The sequence below is a fragment of the Capra hircus genome, chromosome 6 (genome assembly GCF_001704415.2).
Source record: "Capra hircus breed San Clemente chromosome 6, ASM170441v1, whole genome shotgun sequence".
Classification (NCBI taxonomy): domain Eukaryota; kingdom Metazoa; phylum Chordata; class Mammalia; order Artiodactyla; family Bovidae; genus Capra; species Capra hircus.
In genome coordinates this window covers 116719693-116734733 of record NC_030813.1, presented here as the reverse complement: position 1 = coordinate 116734733, position 15041 = coordinate 116719693, and the positions used below count along the sequence as shown (strand labels likewise).

Below are 15041 nucleotides of genomic sequence, written 5' to 3'. Positions count from 1 at the left end.
CAGGGCCCTGGCTGCCACTCCCACGCGGACAGTCTGAGCACACAGCATGCTCACAGCCATCGCCACACACAGCCACCCACTCCCTTCCTCTAACAGCCCCTAACGGAGCCTGCACGTGCAGAGCCTGCACGTGCAGAGCCTGCACGTGAGGAGGAAACTCTGTCTTGTGGTTAAACTCAAAAAAAAAAAAAAATCCGGGTTTCCCAGACACTGGGAGAGGCCAGAGGGCAGACACGTGACTCTGTGCACAGGAGCTGGGATTAGGCTACAGGACCAGGAGCTCAGGCCCACACACACGCTCTTCCTCTAAGTCAGTGACCAGGGCTGTGGCTCACACAGAACTCCCCGCAGGGCCGCCCCGGGGCAGTCGGAGTCAGCGTTGTGACCCAAAGAGACGGCTCCCCGGCATCCACGTGCACAGTCTTAACCTGAACACACACAGAACAGAAAGTGACAGGCACTGAGGATCTAACACACTGAAAGGCAATCCAACAGCAGCCCTTTTTCACAACCTGAGCTCCCACAGCAGCCACAGATGCAGCATGTAGCTGACCTAGAACAAGGCTGAGAAGGAAGATTCAGTTGGGGAAATCAGAGACCGTGTCTGAAGCTGAAATGGCTCCCGCGACGGTCCCCATCGAGCCTGGAGGGTCACCGCGGAACCTCCCCTCCGGGAGGGAGCAGTGTGACACTAAGGCCGGGAAGAGCGGCACCAGCCTCCTGGAGGGGGCGTCCTGCTCCGGGGTCTGCATGGCGACCGAGCGAGCCGGGGCACTCCGGGAGAGCGGTTCAGACCCCCGAGCCTTTGCGCCAGACACAGTGGAAGGCCAGTTTCTCTCCCGGCCGTCACAATGTCTGAAAAAACCTGAAGTGTGAAACAAGCTGCTCCGGGAGGCTCTGGCTCTCAGAGCCATTTACTTTCCTCTGTTGCAAAGTAGTCCCAACATGCTTTACAGAGCCATGTCCTCCTAGCCTGTGAGCTGCCAACAGGAAGACAGCCGCAGCCTGGGCCCCCTCTGCAGGGTGGGGGAAGGGGCTACTCGAGGCCCTGGGCCTGTGACCACACCTGGCCAGGGAGCCCTCGGGGCTGAGAGAAAACCCTGCGCCCTGACGGCGGCTGAGATGAAGGTGGGGAGACTGGGTGCAGGGGTGTGGGTCAGACCCAGATGGGCCTCTGCCGCACCCGGCCTTGTTCTGGGGAACAGGCTTCTCTGCTCTATCCGGTGAGAAAAGGCCCAGCTCTCACAGTAACCCTGAGACATAGGCACGCACAGCACTCACAGGGCCTGCCACAACATAACTGCTCAACAACGGCTGGAGTATGGATGAGACCAGACAGTTCAGAGAAGGCCCCTCCTCGGGGAGCTGTCAGCAGTGCAGTACTACATACATCAAGGGCGGAACGTATCTGAAAAGTAATACTCAAACCGGTTTGCCCACCAGCTATCCCAGGTTAATTGATACATTCTTCTTTGGGCGTCCTGAGCCCTCAACACAGACGGCTATCCAGCTAGGAGACGGGGCACTGCCCGGAGCCTGGACGGGAGAGGGCCTGCCAGGGCTCCTGAGGCCCACGGACACCCTTCCTCCCTTCTCGCCCACAAGAGGCTTCACGGCAGCGCTGACAAGCAGCGCTCCTTTCAGGCCCTGCCTCGTGCTGGTGCGGTGCTTGGACCAGCGGGGGTCCCCCCACCCGACCGTGTCTGACTGCAGGCAGGACCTCTCTCACGCGAGGACTCCGGGCCCTCCCGACCAGACCGATTAGAGCCGTGATTACCCTCGACGTCTTCCGGGACTAGCCGGGGGGAGGTCAGGACGTGCACCTGAAGCCCCCTCAGGACAAGGAGCCCACAGGCCGCAGCGCCTCCTCTGGGACCGCGAGGCTACTCACCTTCGGGGCCCTTCTGCTTGCGCTCCACCTCCCTGCGGTACTCCTCCAGCTCTCGGTCGGTGAGCGTGTTGAAGGGGTTGGGGCCGGTGGTGCTCACGATGACGTGCGGCTGGTATTCCTTCTCAATGATGGCCTTGGAGGCCGTCACTAGCTCACCCTGCAGACAGAAAGGGACAGAGGGTCTGCAGGGTCCCCCAGGACTCTCCCTCCTCCCAGGCGGGGTGGCAGCGGACAGACAGACGACAGGGGACACAGCACCCCGAGGGGCGCCTGAGGCTCAGGTGGGGCAGCAGCCTGCAGCGTAGAGGAGAAGCAGGACTTTAACGCTATGGACTGAAGGTACCGAGCGCAGATCCTAGGGAAGACCTCCAGATTTCAGGTGCAAAGGCACCAAGGCGCAGCTGGAGCGTGAAGGGCTCCCCAGGGCCAGGTCCTCAGACAGGGATGCAGAAGGGCTTCTCCAGCCCGTCACCTTCCTCCCCCACAGCACTTGGGCAGGCATGCTCAGAAACGAGCGTCTGCTCTAAAAGCACAGACAGCTCTGCTCCTTCGTGCATCTGCTGAGCAACTAAAGCCTGGAACTTGTTTCCAGACACGAAGAGGTGGCAGCACGACACAGAACCCCAGAGCCTGTCTGAGGGACCTGGAAACTGTGAGGACTCACACGGCAGAAGAGAGCAAGCTTGAGCCCAGCGAAGCGCACGGCAGCCCCGGCTGGGAGGGGTAGGCCAAGCAGCCAGGCCCCACGGGCGGCAGCGGGCAGGCCGCCCCCAAGGATGCGGGCGGCAGGCAGGCCACCCCTGGCGCCAAGCCCACCCACACCTGTGCCCCACAGCCTGCCTGCCTGGCCCCACATGCTCTGCAGCTCATGTCTGAGAAAGGCAGGCAGAACTCAAACACGTCCCGTGACTTAACGATAACTTTGGAAAACAAGTACAGACAGGAGCAGCTGCGCTTGTTCAGATGTCAGGCCCGGCCTGGCAGCACTCTCCCTGGGGGAGACACTGCAGGCAGAGGGCATGCGAGCGCCAGGCACAAGGGACAGAGTCAGGCCAGCCCGTGACATTCAGCTCACCAGCCAACTGCTGCCCCGGGAACCTGGGCTGAGGGTCACTGTCCAGCGACATGGACCCAGAAGGGGAGAAGGAAAAGGCTGGAGCCCGCAGCCTGTGCTCAAAGAGCCTCCAGATTCGAGATGAGCTGCCTAGACGGGAGTGGGGGGCTCCTCCTGAGCAGGCCTGACCCCAGGCGTCCTGGCTTTTCACCCAGAAGGCGCCTCGCCTCCCAGACCGTGATGGGGTCATCGTCTGCCCTGAGTCAGCTCTGTGCCCTGAGACAAGCCCCTTCTTGTCTATTCTCCCTAAGAGGGGCCTGCAGGCTGACCGCAGCTGAGACGGGCTGAGCCCTGGCGCCCTCGGAACTGCAGCAACGAGGGCTGGCATCTGCATCCTGGGCTCACTGCCAGTGGGACGAGGGAGAGCCAAGCTCTCGGAGGAGCACTCCCGTTCATTTAACCTAATGTTCACAATGAGCGAAGGAATACAATATCAAGAAGCAAGCTCAGGGACGCCCTGTGGTCAAGCAAGGCCCTCCCTCCGGGACACCTGGTCCTCCACGTGCAGCACCGCTGGGTCCTGCTCCACGGGCAGGAAGCTCCCTCTTCCAAACTCCTCAGCTGAGGGCTGAGCTGCCTTCCAGAAGCTCTGATCAGACCCGGGGATAGGGGACCCTGTTACTCCAGAGGGAGGGGATGCAGAGGGCCCCAGGCCTGCTGCGGGGCAACAGGGTTGAGGAACTGGGATGTGGAAGCGCCGCTCCCTGCAGCAGCCCCCGGAGGTTCTCACCCTTCCATCCTGGGAGCCACCACCACGAGCTCCAAGCAAAACAGACACCCAGCAACGACTTCTGCACCTGACCGGTGGGGTCTGGGTCGGGTGACAGTTCCAGCTCCAGAGCTGTGCAAACCTGGCCCAGTGCCCTGACCTGAGCACAGGTTTTCATCAGTGAAACCTATTCAGATCTGAGTTCACACTCTAGGTGCTGGGCCACACACATGCTTGATGGTCAACACCAAGTTCCCGAGCGAGTGCACCAGGCGGGCTGCAGGCGCCTTGCGTCTCCAGCGTGCAGCGGGGCACAGGGAGCCTTGTGCTGCACAAGCCAGACTGCGTTCAGCAGACGCACACCCCTTGGCCTCTAACAGCTCACTCATGACAAAATCCAGAGGGGAGGGCTGGCCCACCCAGCACTGGAGTCAAGTGTGCCTGCGGTCGGGCTCAGCGGTCCTCTGGGAATCAGAGCGTTGGGTGTGGCTGGGACCCGCTGCCCTGCTCACCAGGGTATCAAACACACTGTTGCTGTGAAAATGAAATACGCTGAGTGGGAAGAAGACCAGAGTGCAAAAGTAAGCACCAAGAGAGGGCAGTGGAGGAAAAGCAGGAACAGACGCCTGCAACACAGGGATGCCAGCACCTGCCGGCCGGGAGCAGTGTCCACTCACGGCGAGCGTGTCCTCCACTGAGGCAGGGACTCCGGAGCAGCCAGGAACCTCCTCCCACAGACTCTCAGCTTCCCAGCCAGGCAGCCAACACTTTACGAAGCAGCCACAGGTGACTGTGACGCACTTGCAAGTCTGGGAGCACCACTGGGCAGAGCAAGAGCCAGACCACAGCTGGACGAGCGGCTGGCCACGCGCGTCCTCCAACACGGCTCACAGGTGCACCCTCCAGACAGCCTTCCCAAGGCACAAACAAGCCACCAAGCGCAAAACAACGCCAGGGAGACACCACAGCAGTGACTGCCAGCTGGCCTGAGCCCACAAGGCCAGAGGGGGATTTGGGTTTCCACGGTAAGTGTCCTGGGCTCACGGACGCAACACACTTTGATGTATCCGAGAGAAAAAACTGTGAACTAGTAAGATCACAACAGCTTATGGCCCAGATGAGCAACATGAAAACAAGCTGAGGGGGATAAAAAGATGCTGTCCTTCCTCGCCGGGAGAAGCTCCTCCAAGAATGGTAAGTGGACATTCATTCTAAGGACAAGGAAAAATGGGACCCGTGGAATCAATGTATAAACGTGCAAAAGACTCACATCAGCACACGGGTTAGTACAAATCTGATTTCTCCGGCAACTGGAACACTGACAAATATCTGCATCTCACTAGAGATGTATTAATTGAAAAAGGCCCTGAATATTCCCTTTGAACACAGGGAACACACAGCTCAGCAGTGTCTGTCCTTGACACCAGCAGCCTTCAGTGTGCACACGAAGTTTCCCCCCACCTGGGCAGGTCACACAAGATACATTCCCCACTGACTGTATGTACCACAAACACAGAGAAACCACAATTTCGGATTTCAAATTTTGCTAAGTCCTTTTCCCCCCTGCAACATTCAAAACAATTATCTAGCATTTTTTTGGTTTTGTTTTGTTTTAGGTAAAAATACTGATGGCTTAGATGGTAAAGGGCCTGCCTGCAACATGGCAGACCCAGGTTTGACCCCTGGGTTGGAAGATCCCCTGGATAAGAAAACGGCAACCCATGCCAGTATTCCTGACTGGAGAATTCCATGGACCAAGGAGTCTGGTGGGTTATGGTCCATGGGGTCACAAAGAGTCGGACATGACTGAGCGACTAACACTTCCATTTTCACATTTCATCAACAAGGGTTGGCAAAGACTGTCTTATTTCCCATTCCTCTGAAATGACAGTTTTCAATCATACAGCCTTCGACTGCCACGTTCATTACATCCGGATCACAGCTGAGCAAGCCAAGAAAGGAGATCTCTCTGGAGAGCCGCCACACTGCTCGTGGTCGACCCACGAGGCTTCTGCAGCTGGCACCTTGTAACAGGCACCAACCAAAGTCACGTGCAAATCTTGAGAAACATCACCAAGATCAACCACTTCTCAGCACAACATGAAAATGCTGAAAAGTATAAAAATAACCTCACGTAAAATGTTTAATTAAAGAAGAGAATGGGCCGAACAGAACCTTCTGTACAGTCTCACAAACAGCTCAGAGACTCGTTTAAAGGTCCCTGGTACCTAAGGCAACAGCAAGCGCAGCAAGAGGAGAGGGGCAGGGCGGGTAACAAGCAAGGGGTGCCGGCGGGCAGCGGAGGAGGGGCGGTGAGTACCTTTCTAAAAGAGAGAGACTTAGCGGGACTAAAGGTCTGCTCTGTGCGCTCGAGCCCTTCGATTCTTTCCGTACAGTCAGAGAGGGGTGCGTCCTGCAACAGTAAACTGCGTGGTCAGAGCCCACCAGGCCCGCCGAGCACATCGCCCAGAGCGCAGCACCGGGCAGCAGAGCACATGCAGCGAGACGACACCAGCAGCCTGGGCAGGGGGTGGCGCTGCGGCGTGCACACCCGGGCCACAGAGCCAACCGGCTGGCCCCCACCACAGACAGCAACCGGACCCCTACCTTGGCAAGTCGAGTCTAAAGCATCGGGCGGCAACTTAACTGTCAGAGATAACTACTTGCACAGTTATCTTCAGGATGCCACGAGGGCAGTCCTTCTACAGAAACGAGTGTAAATGTGCATCACATTTACAGGGACCTGCTGCATTTTCCCAAGCAGCATGCTGTCGTGGACAGCAACACATACAAGAACCACCATCCACCACACCCACCCTCCTCCCGCAGTCCCACAGCTCCTGCTGGAGCCAGGTAGACCCGGGCCCAAGCAGGCAGCCTGCACCGCCCTCACCCAGGCGTGCACGACGCGGAGCAGGCTTGGGGGACACGGCCCTGGGCATGCTGACGCTCGGACTGCAACTCAAGGAAAAGGGGCTGATTACTTCTCACCACAAAGCCTCTAAACAAAGGGATCTGGGTGCCTAGGACACTTACCTCACAGTCATCCTCTCCCAACTTAAGAGTAATCTGGAGCAGGCGGTCACAGAGTCACCACCCACTAACGGCAGAACCGTTCTGAGCGCTCACCTGGACAAGGCTCCTGTCCATCACCACACCAGACAACACCTGGGACTGGGGTCCAGCCGTCTTAATGTCCTGCAAGTTCTGCTCTCGGATCTGAGGACGGCAAGGAGAGAGACACGTCAACAGTACAGAGACTGCTTGCTACGCCTGAAGCCGCTGTGTGCGCTCAGACCCCCGGCCACATACGAGCTGCTCTTCTGGGCTGCCCTGCTCCCCGGTGGGCCCCGCACGACTGCCCTGCCCGCCTAACGCTGCTGGTCCAGCCGATTAGCAACTCAAGACTCAGAGGGCTGGACGGACCCTCCAGACTTGCTCCTTCTCCCGGACAAGTTCGGCAGGCGTGGCTCTCGGCTCTCACTGTGCTTGCTAACTTGAGGGGAGACACCCTGTGCGCCCATCTTCTGGGGACCCTGTGAACACTGGTGGATCTCACGTTCCAACACACCAAACATTCACAGCTCTTCAGATGGGCCTGGCAAGACAGGGGCGAAGGCTCTCTCGCCAGGGACAGGCTCTGACTTCAGCCCTGCCCTGCTGAGGGACGAGCGTCGTCCAAGCACGGGGCCCAGAAGCGCCCACTGCTCACTGCCGTGCACAGCACAGCAAGTGAAGGGCGGACCCGGCAGTCATGGGACAGCTGCAGCCAGCCTCCCAGGGCCGGCGCTCTCCTCACAGCCCCACGCGGCCTGCCCCACCCGGCCACCTCCTCCCACACATGCTCTTCCAGCGAGTGCTGGCAGCGGTCAGTACGCACCTTGTTCCTCATCTCCTGGACCTCCTTTGGGTTAGTGTTCAATGGAACAAACAGGTTAGGGACAGCAGAGGTGGAAGTTCTGTGTCCATCCTCTTTAGTCCACTAAAATATCAAGAACAGTTGAGAAGTCAGAATCGTGACAATAGTAAGCGACACCGCAGCATCCAACCTGTCCAGCTCACCTCACACCTGGCCATGCACTGACCCTCACAGAGAACGAACCACTGGCCACACCACAGCATCACTGCAGTGGCTGGACACCAGTCATGCAGGGAGCCAGCGCTGGGACCGACTGGCAAGGCCCGTCAAAAAGCCCAGCTGAAACCCAGGCCACGACAGCGGCTGCTGACAGAGCAACACCCCATGATGGCCTCGGACCAGTCGCGGAGGCCCCTTCAGAGCACACCGGTTCACTGCTCGCAGAGACCCCAACACCAGAGCCGGAGGGAAGCGTGAGATGACGGGGTCATGAGAAGCAGTATGATGCACCTGGCCTGGTGAGGGAAGACTGTGCGGTGAGGCAATAGTGGGCATCACCAAAGTTGGCATCAAAATAAACTCCGCATCAGAATGCACTGTTTGCGTAGCCATTTCAACCCAAGAAAATTACTGTATGAAGACTTATGCAGTAGCTACTGGTGGAAGAGTCTGGTGATGTCGAATACTTTATATAGTTAATGCTTCTCTGGGTGTTACAACAATGTCCCACACAAACATGAAGCGCTCACGAGTCCGCACTGGAAGACCGTTTTAGATACCAGTGCATATTATCAGCACACTGCGCCTTTCATGCATACTTTTTTTTGGCCCTCCAATCAAAGATGAGATTTTTAATCAAATTCTAACCCCCAGGCATGAGTTGGCACTGAGCACTAAAGCAAGCCCATGGGAGAGAGCAGATGTTATGCCTTTCAAGAGGCAATAAAATAGCCATAAACCAAGAGATTCTGAAGAAAGCAGTGAAACTGTCCAATGCTGGGCCGCGGTGCAGGCAGCATGGGATGGGCATGGGCTGCAAGGTACTCACTGCCGTTATCTCCTCAGACAAAATCAACTCCAGCTTCTTATCAAACACAATGCTTAGTCAAACATTAAAACAATCACCTCAGAAGGTTGAACATGGTAAAAAAACTTAAGAACAATTATTATAAGTTAATATACCAACCTGGGAACACTGCAAGGAACTCGTATTACTCCAGAACAGTAAGAAACAAGTTTAGAAGCTGAACAGAGTCTCCCCTTCAACTTACACAGTGACTAAGATGCCTAAAGCAAGTTAATATTTTTTCAAGCAAATAATAAACAAGGCTCAAAGCTGCCGTGACATATACACTTCGGAAAAATTCCTCACAGCAGTTCAGCACCCTGTATGTATATGGTCAGCAGAAAGTCATTTTTAGGCCCACTCCCTTTAACAAGTAAACTAAATTAGAAACTAAACAAATAAAATGAAAATAGAAAAAAAGGGACAGAGAGAGAGAGAAGGAAGGTGAGGAGGCAGGAAAGAGGAGACTGGCTCCAACATGGAGCCCGGCCACGTGCACGCAGAGTCTCTGCCTCGTGACACGCTCCTCAGGAGCACAGAGGCTGTCTCACCAGCTGTGCCTCAGGAGACACCTGGCCCACCTGGGGAGACAGAACGTACTTCTTGTAAATAAACTATGAAGCAGGAGCCCCCTCACAAGGGAAGCAGGACGGCCCGCTGGGCTTGCGTGGGGTCCCGTCTCTGGACGTCTAGGTTGGTTTCCCCTCTGCTCCTGCGGAACTGACCGCACAGAGATGCGTGCATCCCGGCCGGCGTCCTCGCATGAGGCCGGGCCTACTGGGATGCAGGGCCCGGTGGAGCATCCAGGGCCAGGGCTGCCCAGAGACATCTAAGGACCAGGACCACAGAGCAGCCTTCACGGCAGCACCCCTCCTGACACGGAGCTCGCCTCCCGACGACTGGGGCGGGACTGGGCCACGCCGCACCCAGCAGGAGCCAGAGACTCCACTACGGCTGTCTACTCACATGCAACAGTCCATGCAGAAGGGGGCGGGCTGAGAGCGTTCGGAGGCTCTGGGACGACAGCAAGCGGGGGAGGAGGTGAACGAGAGGGCCAACTGAGAAGACGCCCGTGAGACATGAGGGAAAACTGCTTAAGAAAACACTAGGACTTTAAAGAACATGCCCGAGTTAGCAACTAAATCAAACAGCTGAGCTTACGACATTAAAACAGCAGGCTACGCTCCAACTACATCTGTGTCATGAAGTATTAAATATTCTTCAAATACGGTTTGAACTAAATGACAGCTCCCACTTTCAGGTTAATCCACGCAAGTGATGCGGTATTTCTGCTGTGCACAGTTAGGTAATGCTGGAATTACCGCAGAAGCACCATGTATCTTAAGCAGTTTCAAGCAGACAGTATTACTTGAATTATAGCTGAAGCAAAAGTGGATCTGAATTCAGGCTGAAGAAGGTTAATGAGGAAGGTCTGCCTAAAATCTAGGTCAGAGGGTGAGAGTCCCAGAGCCTCCGAAGCCCCAGCGAGCCGACTTGCTCTACGTCATCTAACTATGAACAGTAAGTAGGCACAGACCAAGCAGTTGGTAATACAGCTTGGCACGCAGACACCGGACGAGAGAGACTGCAGCAAGGGTGTGACGTGATCGTGCGTAATGTTCGTCCACACCTTAGTCTTCGCCTTGGGACTGCTTCCGCTCTGCCCTTCCTCAGAAGCATCGTCGCCCCGGCCAGAGTTCAGCCACCTTGTCTTCTCTCGCTGTTGCTTCTGAAAACTGTGTCTGAGAGGGGAGCAAGTGCCCGAATCACCGTCACTAGCAAAGGAGTAACCTGTGACACTGGCAGGAACCTCCACATCGCTGTATTTTTTAGATTTCTCTCTCAGAGCAGGGTATCGGTAAGGGTAGCCAGTTCTATAACCCTAGGGGCCGAAAAGAAAGACACAGTCAATATCCCAGATCTCAAATCAGTGTTTCCCTTTAGAAAACTGGAAATGCCTGTAAAAGTGGAGAATACGCACACCCTGTGTACGTGGCTGCCCAGGAGAACGGCAAGTACGTTCACAGGTACGGAAACGCTAACAGCAGCAGTATTCCCAAAGCCCCAAAGTCAAAAACCCTGAAGTCCATCCGCAGTAGGAGGGATGAACTGCGGTCCTCTCACACAGCAGAACGGGACACACTGGGGAGGCGCGCGGTTACCAGGGGAGACGTCTGCATGAGTCTCCGCCGGCAGGACGCTGAGAGAGAAGCCCAATGTGAGAACGGCCCGTACGACTCCATTTACAACAGGAGGAAAACCAGTCTGCGCTGTCAGGAGGCGGGACAGGGCTCACCCCTGGGACGTGGTAAGAGAGAGTGGGGACAGGAGGTTCTGGGTGCCGGCATTGGACACAGGCGCTGGGCACACAGCGTGTTCCGTTCTTAGGAATTAATACAGGAACCCTCTTCTGTGTTTATAGATATATATCAAGAAAAAGTTAAAATTCAAAAGGCAACCTGGGTTTACCTGCTGCTGGCTACAGAACAAGTTATATTAATCAACATAATTAACACTTTTTTTTTTTTAACCTTTTCAGTCGCAGTTTAAATACCGTGATAATCTTTCAGGAAGACCCGACATCTCAGACAGCTGGTACCTGGCAAAATCACCTCACCTCTAAATGCAGCAGCACTTGAGTGAGCCTTCAGCCCTGGGCTCCTGCACCTCTCAGCCCGCAGCCCGCTAATTCCCGCCTCTGTAACAGCACCGAGCCCGTGTGCCCCCTGTGTGCTGACCCCACAGACAGCATGTCCAGGCCAGGATGATGCCTCATTTACCGGGCTCCAGAGCTGAGTGTCCAGGGGCCTGACCAACATGACAGTGGCCCCAGCGCCCCGCCTCCATAAGGCCCCCACCTCCATAAGGCCCCCACCTCCATAAGGCCCCCACCTCCATAAGGCCCTTCCCCTGTGCTATCAGCAGAACAGGGCCTGCTTCAAGACAGAAGCATCCGGCCAAGGTGACAGGCTGCGCTGCAGGAGAGTGCAGCGCCCGCCCTGAGAGGGTCTCCCGGTCCACTGCTGGCGCTGAAGGAGCAAGCTGCCTTGACACCTGAGCGGCAAGAACATTAAGTCTGCCCACCATGTGCAGAGTCTGGAAGTGGATCCTCCACCATGAGAGCCTTCTGCTGAGAACCCAGCCCAGGCCAACTCCCTGACTGCAGCCTTGGGGGGCCTGACGCCAACGACCTGACTCAGCCTGGACTGTGCCTGGACTCCCGACCCACTGTCACACCTCAACCAGGTGGTTCACGGCACCTTCACTGTGAATGACAAGGGGATTCAGATTTGAAAGGATCACACAGGGCTGGCAGCAAGCATGAGTCAGTGGCTACATTCTACCTGCCAAGCTACTTCAGAAACGTTGCTCTAAATGTGGGAATTCTCCTTTCCCTCTGGGTGATCCTCCTCGTTGGAGGCCACCTTTATTACCAACCATTCCCTTAAAACAGTCAAAAAACGGTAGTAATGACCCCTGAGTGGAGTTGGCTGTTGTTTACTTTTGTTTTGTAACTGCTCTCAGGAAGATAGGTAAATGTCTTCCCTTTTTAACACACTTTTTCCCCATTTACAAACATGCTTTGTTGAAGAATAATAAAAAGTAACAACTCAGCTACAAAAGGCTGTCTTCTGAAAAATACAGTTCTTAATTCAATCAGGTTTCCTCTTGCTGAAAGTCAGGGCTCTTGAGTAATCTTCATGAATTCCAAATAAACCATCCAGGACGTCACGAACTTTTATTCTGAGGGTGTATGGGTTTCTTTCTTTATTCTTCCTCTTTAAATGCCAGACCAAAATCAGAGCAAAACTCAGACCTCAGACCTACTATATGTTAAAAATTGGCTTTATTCCTTCTTTTGAGAAGCTGGAATTCTATCTTGATTTTTTGGGTAACAAGTGAGCATTTCTTCTGTGTATGCCAGAAGCATTTATGACTATCATATGAAATATTTCTTACAGTGTGAGAATCTTCAACTATTCTCTACTGACTGAATTATCAGCAAACATATACAGTTGATCAGAATGCTAAATTAAAACAGACTACAATCAGTGATTGCTGTCCAAGTTTATTTCTCATAAACCACAGAGCCTTCTAATATTAAGAATAACCTGTGCACATTAAGGGCACCGAATAAAATACCCTTGATGTAATCTCGCTTATCTTCTTTCATCCTTTATCTCCCCCCCAAATTAGAGTTGCCAACTCTAATTCTCTCTTCCGGAATGCACTAAGTGCAAAGGATGTGGCAGGCTGGTGTTCTCTTGCTCTTTACTCCTCCCTCCCATTCCCACTTGGCTTGCAGGTGTAACAGCAGGGAAAGGTCAAAGTGTCTGCCCAAGGGAGAGCAGAAGGCACAGTGAGACTGGGGCCCCACGACCCTTGCTTTCCCCGCCCCTCCAGTGCCGGCCTCCGGGTCAGATGCCAGGGTCACCGCCCCCACTCCCAGCCTGCTCTGGGTGACCTTCCTGAGACTGCACTCCCCTGGCCTGCCACTTCCACTGACCGTCTCCATGAGCTTGATTCCTTTCCCGTCCCCATGCCCAGTCCTGGCTCAAGCCCCATCTCTGTCCCTGCAGCTGCCACTGTGCTCCGTCAGGCACACGTCGAGGTGCTGGGCTGCATTTCCCGACAAGGCCATGAACTCCTGAGGGCAAGACTGTGTCCCCGCTCACGGCTAGAGTAGACAGACAGTCAGTGCAGCCCACCCTCCCTGAGCAAACGAGCTCAGCAGTTAGGAGAGTCTGCTCTCCACTCACCCCCCACCAGCCACACCCACAATGTCATCACTGCTTAGCCGTTCAATCCCACCTCTCTCTTTACAGCAACATTCCCCTAAGCCAGAGAACTTAAGGGAGAAGAACCTTCTGAGGACACTTAGCACACGCTGAACCAGACCCATGAGTTCTTCTCTTCAGAAAAGTGAAACTTCCTGCCTCTTGAAGCCACCCATCCCCACCAAGACCTGGTCGAATAGTGGGGACTCATGTGAAGCCGGCACCAGCCCTTTTGATGGCTTCTCTGGTCCACACGCCCACTACTCAATGTCCATGTGGCCGTAGGACGGACTCCTGAACCCTATCTCAGAGATGTGACGCTGCAGCAGGAGAAGGCCCAGCACCGAGCCACTTGCCTTTACTGAGGTTGCTTTGACCCTAACATTTAAACCGACTGGTGAGATCAGAGACAGACCAGAAAGGCACGGTTCCGGCCCCTTGGCCAGGCTGCCCGTCATGCCCGCGGCTGGGTCTCCAGTCGTGCCCATGGCCATGTTACAGTTGCCTCCCATTTCCCAGCATAAGCTGTCACGCTTTGACCTCTTCTTTGGGGTCACTCTCAAGGGTTACCCTCTACAAAACTCTCCTGGTATGATCCTCACTGCAACCAGACAGACCACATCCTGCCACAGACTACTTTAACATGCCTATTAAGCTGAGCGCCCCATGGTCACGCTCTGTACCACACTGGGCTCCCTGTCCCTGCAGGAGGCAGCAAAGGGCCTCCCACGCGATAGACCAGCAGCGAAGTATGTGAAACACAGCAGACAGGGCCCACGTGGCTAGAATTTACTGTTACAACAAACAAGACGCTCGGCTGACTGACTGAGGCAGAAAGGCCCCCTGGACAGCTTGCTTTTGGGCTGACGGGTCCTGAGCTGACCCCGCTACTCGAGGACTCAGTTACTCAGCTAAGTACACTATCCTCTGTGCTACTATGTCCACACAGTCCAAATAATGCTATCTTTAAAAACAGAAGGAGACAAGAAACCCTCACCTGTGTATTAAATCACAATTTAGCTGAGAGCTTAAACTACCCTGGTACATGTTCATGGTTCTGGAGACTGAAAGCGTTCTGACACTGCCTGAAAATAGTGATTCCATAAAACCATTTCACTAGCTGTGAAAACACCAACATCTGTGCTCTCAGGATGGAAGCATTCTTACCAGATTGTCCAGCATCCGCATGAGGGCTTCAAACTCCTGCTCTCCAATCTGCCACTTGGGCGGTGACCCGCTGCCTTCCCCCGCCGGGGACCCCGGGGCCCGGGACTTGGCTCTGTACTTCCCGGGGTCCAGGAGGACTACATTGTCCGGCCCTCCCGCACTCGCCAGAGTTCGAACCTTTTCCAAAACAAGCAAACACAACAGTTGGAGTTCCTTACTGATCAAGCAGGTCAGATGACTCTGAGAGATCACTTCAATAGAAAGGGAGGTGTCAAAAGACCAAATCACTGCCAAGAATAAAAAAACGCGAGATGGAAGCGACAGATAAATCACAAGACTATTTTTAGACTATGAAGACTATTTCATGTCTTCAGCATGAAAAAAATATTGGTCACTCATACTTGAAGAATAAATGGGAAAACAAAGCCCCTTCCAAGGTCATATAAAGGAGACTGGC

The 15041-nt window shown here is 54.9% G+C and overlaps 1 protein-coding gene across 10 annotated transcripts in view; it reads right to left on the bottom strand.

Annotated features, from left to right (window-relative positions):
• Window positions 1–15041, bottom strand: part of ADD1 (adducin 1) — an 89843-nt gene that overhangs the window by 5460 nt on the left and 69342 nt on the right. For 3 of the 10 annotated variants that reach the window (XM_018049843.1, XM_018049846.1, XM_018049848.1), the window contains exons 9-13: window positions 14585–14761; window positions 10177–10521; window positions 7595–7696; window positions 6844–6933; window positions 1892–2048 (exon numbers count right to left, since the gene is read on the bottom strand). In XM_018049843.1, coding sequence (XP_017905332.1) covers window positions 1892–2048; window positions 6844–6933; window positions 7595–7696; window positions 10177–10521; window positions 14585–14761 — 871 coding nt within the window. Of the gene's footprint in view, window positions 1–1891; window positions 2049–6034; window positions 6128–6843; window positions 6934–7594; window positions 7697–10176; window positions 10522–14584; window positions 14762–15041 lie in introns of all 10 variants that reach the window. The other 7 variants (XM_018049844.1, XM_018049849.1, XM_018049850.1 and 4 more) reach the window with 3 other exon arrangements.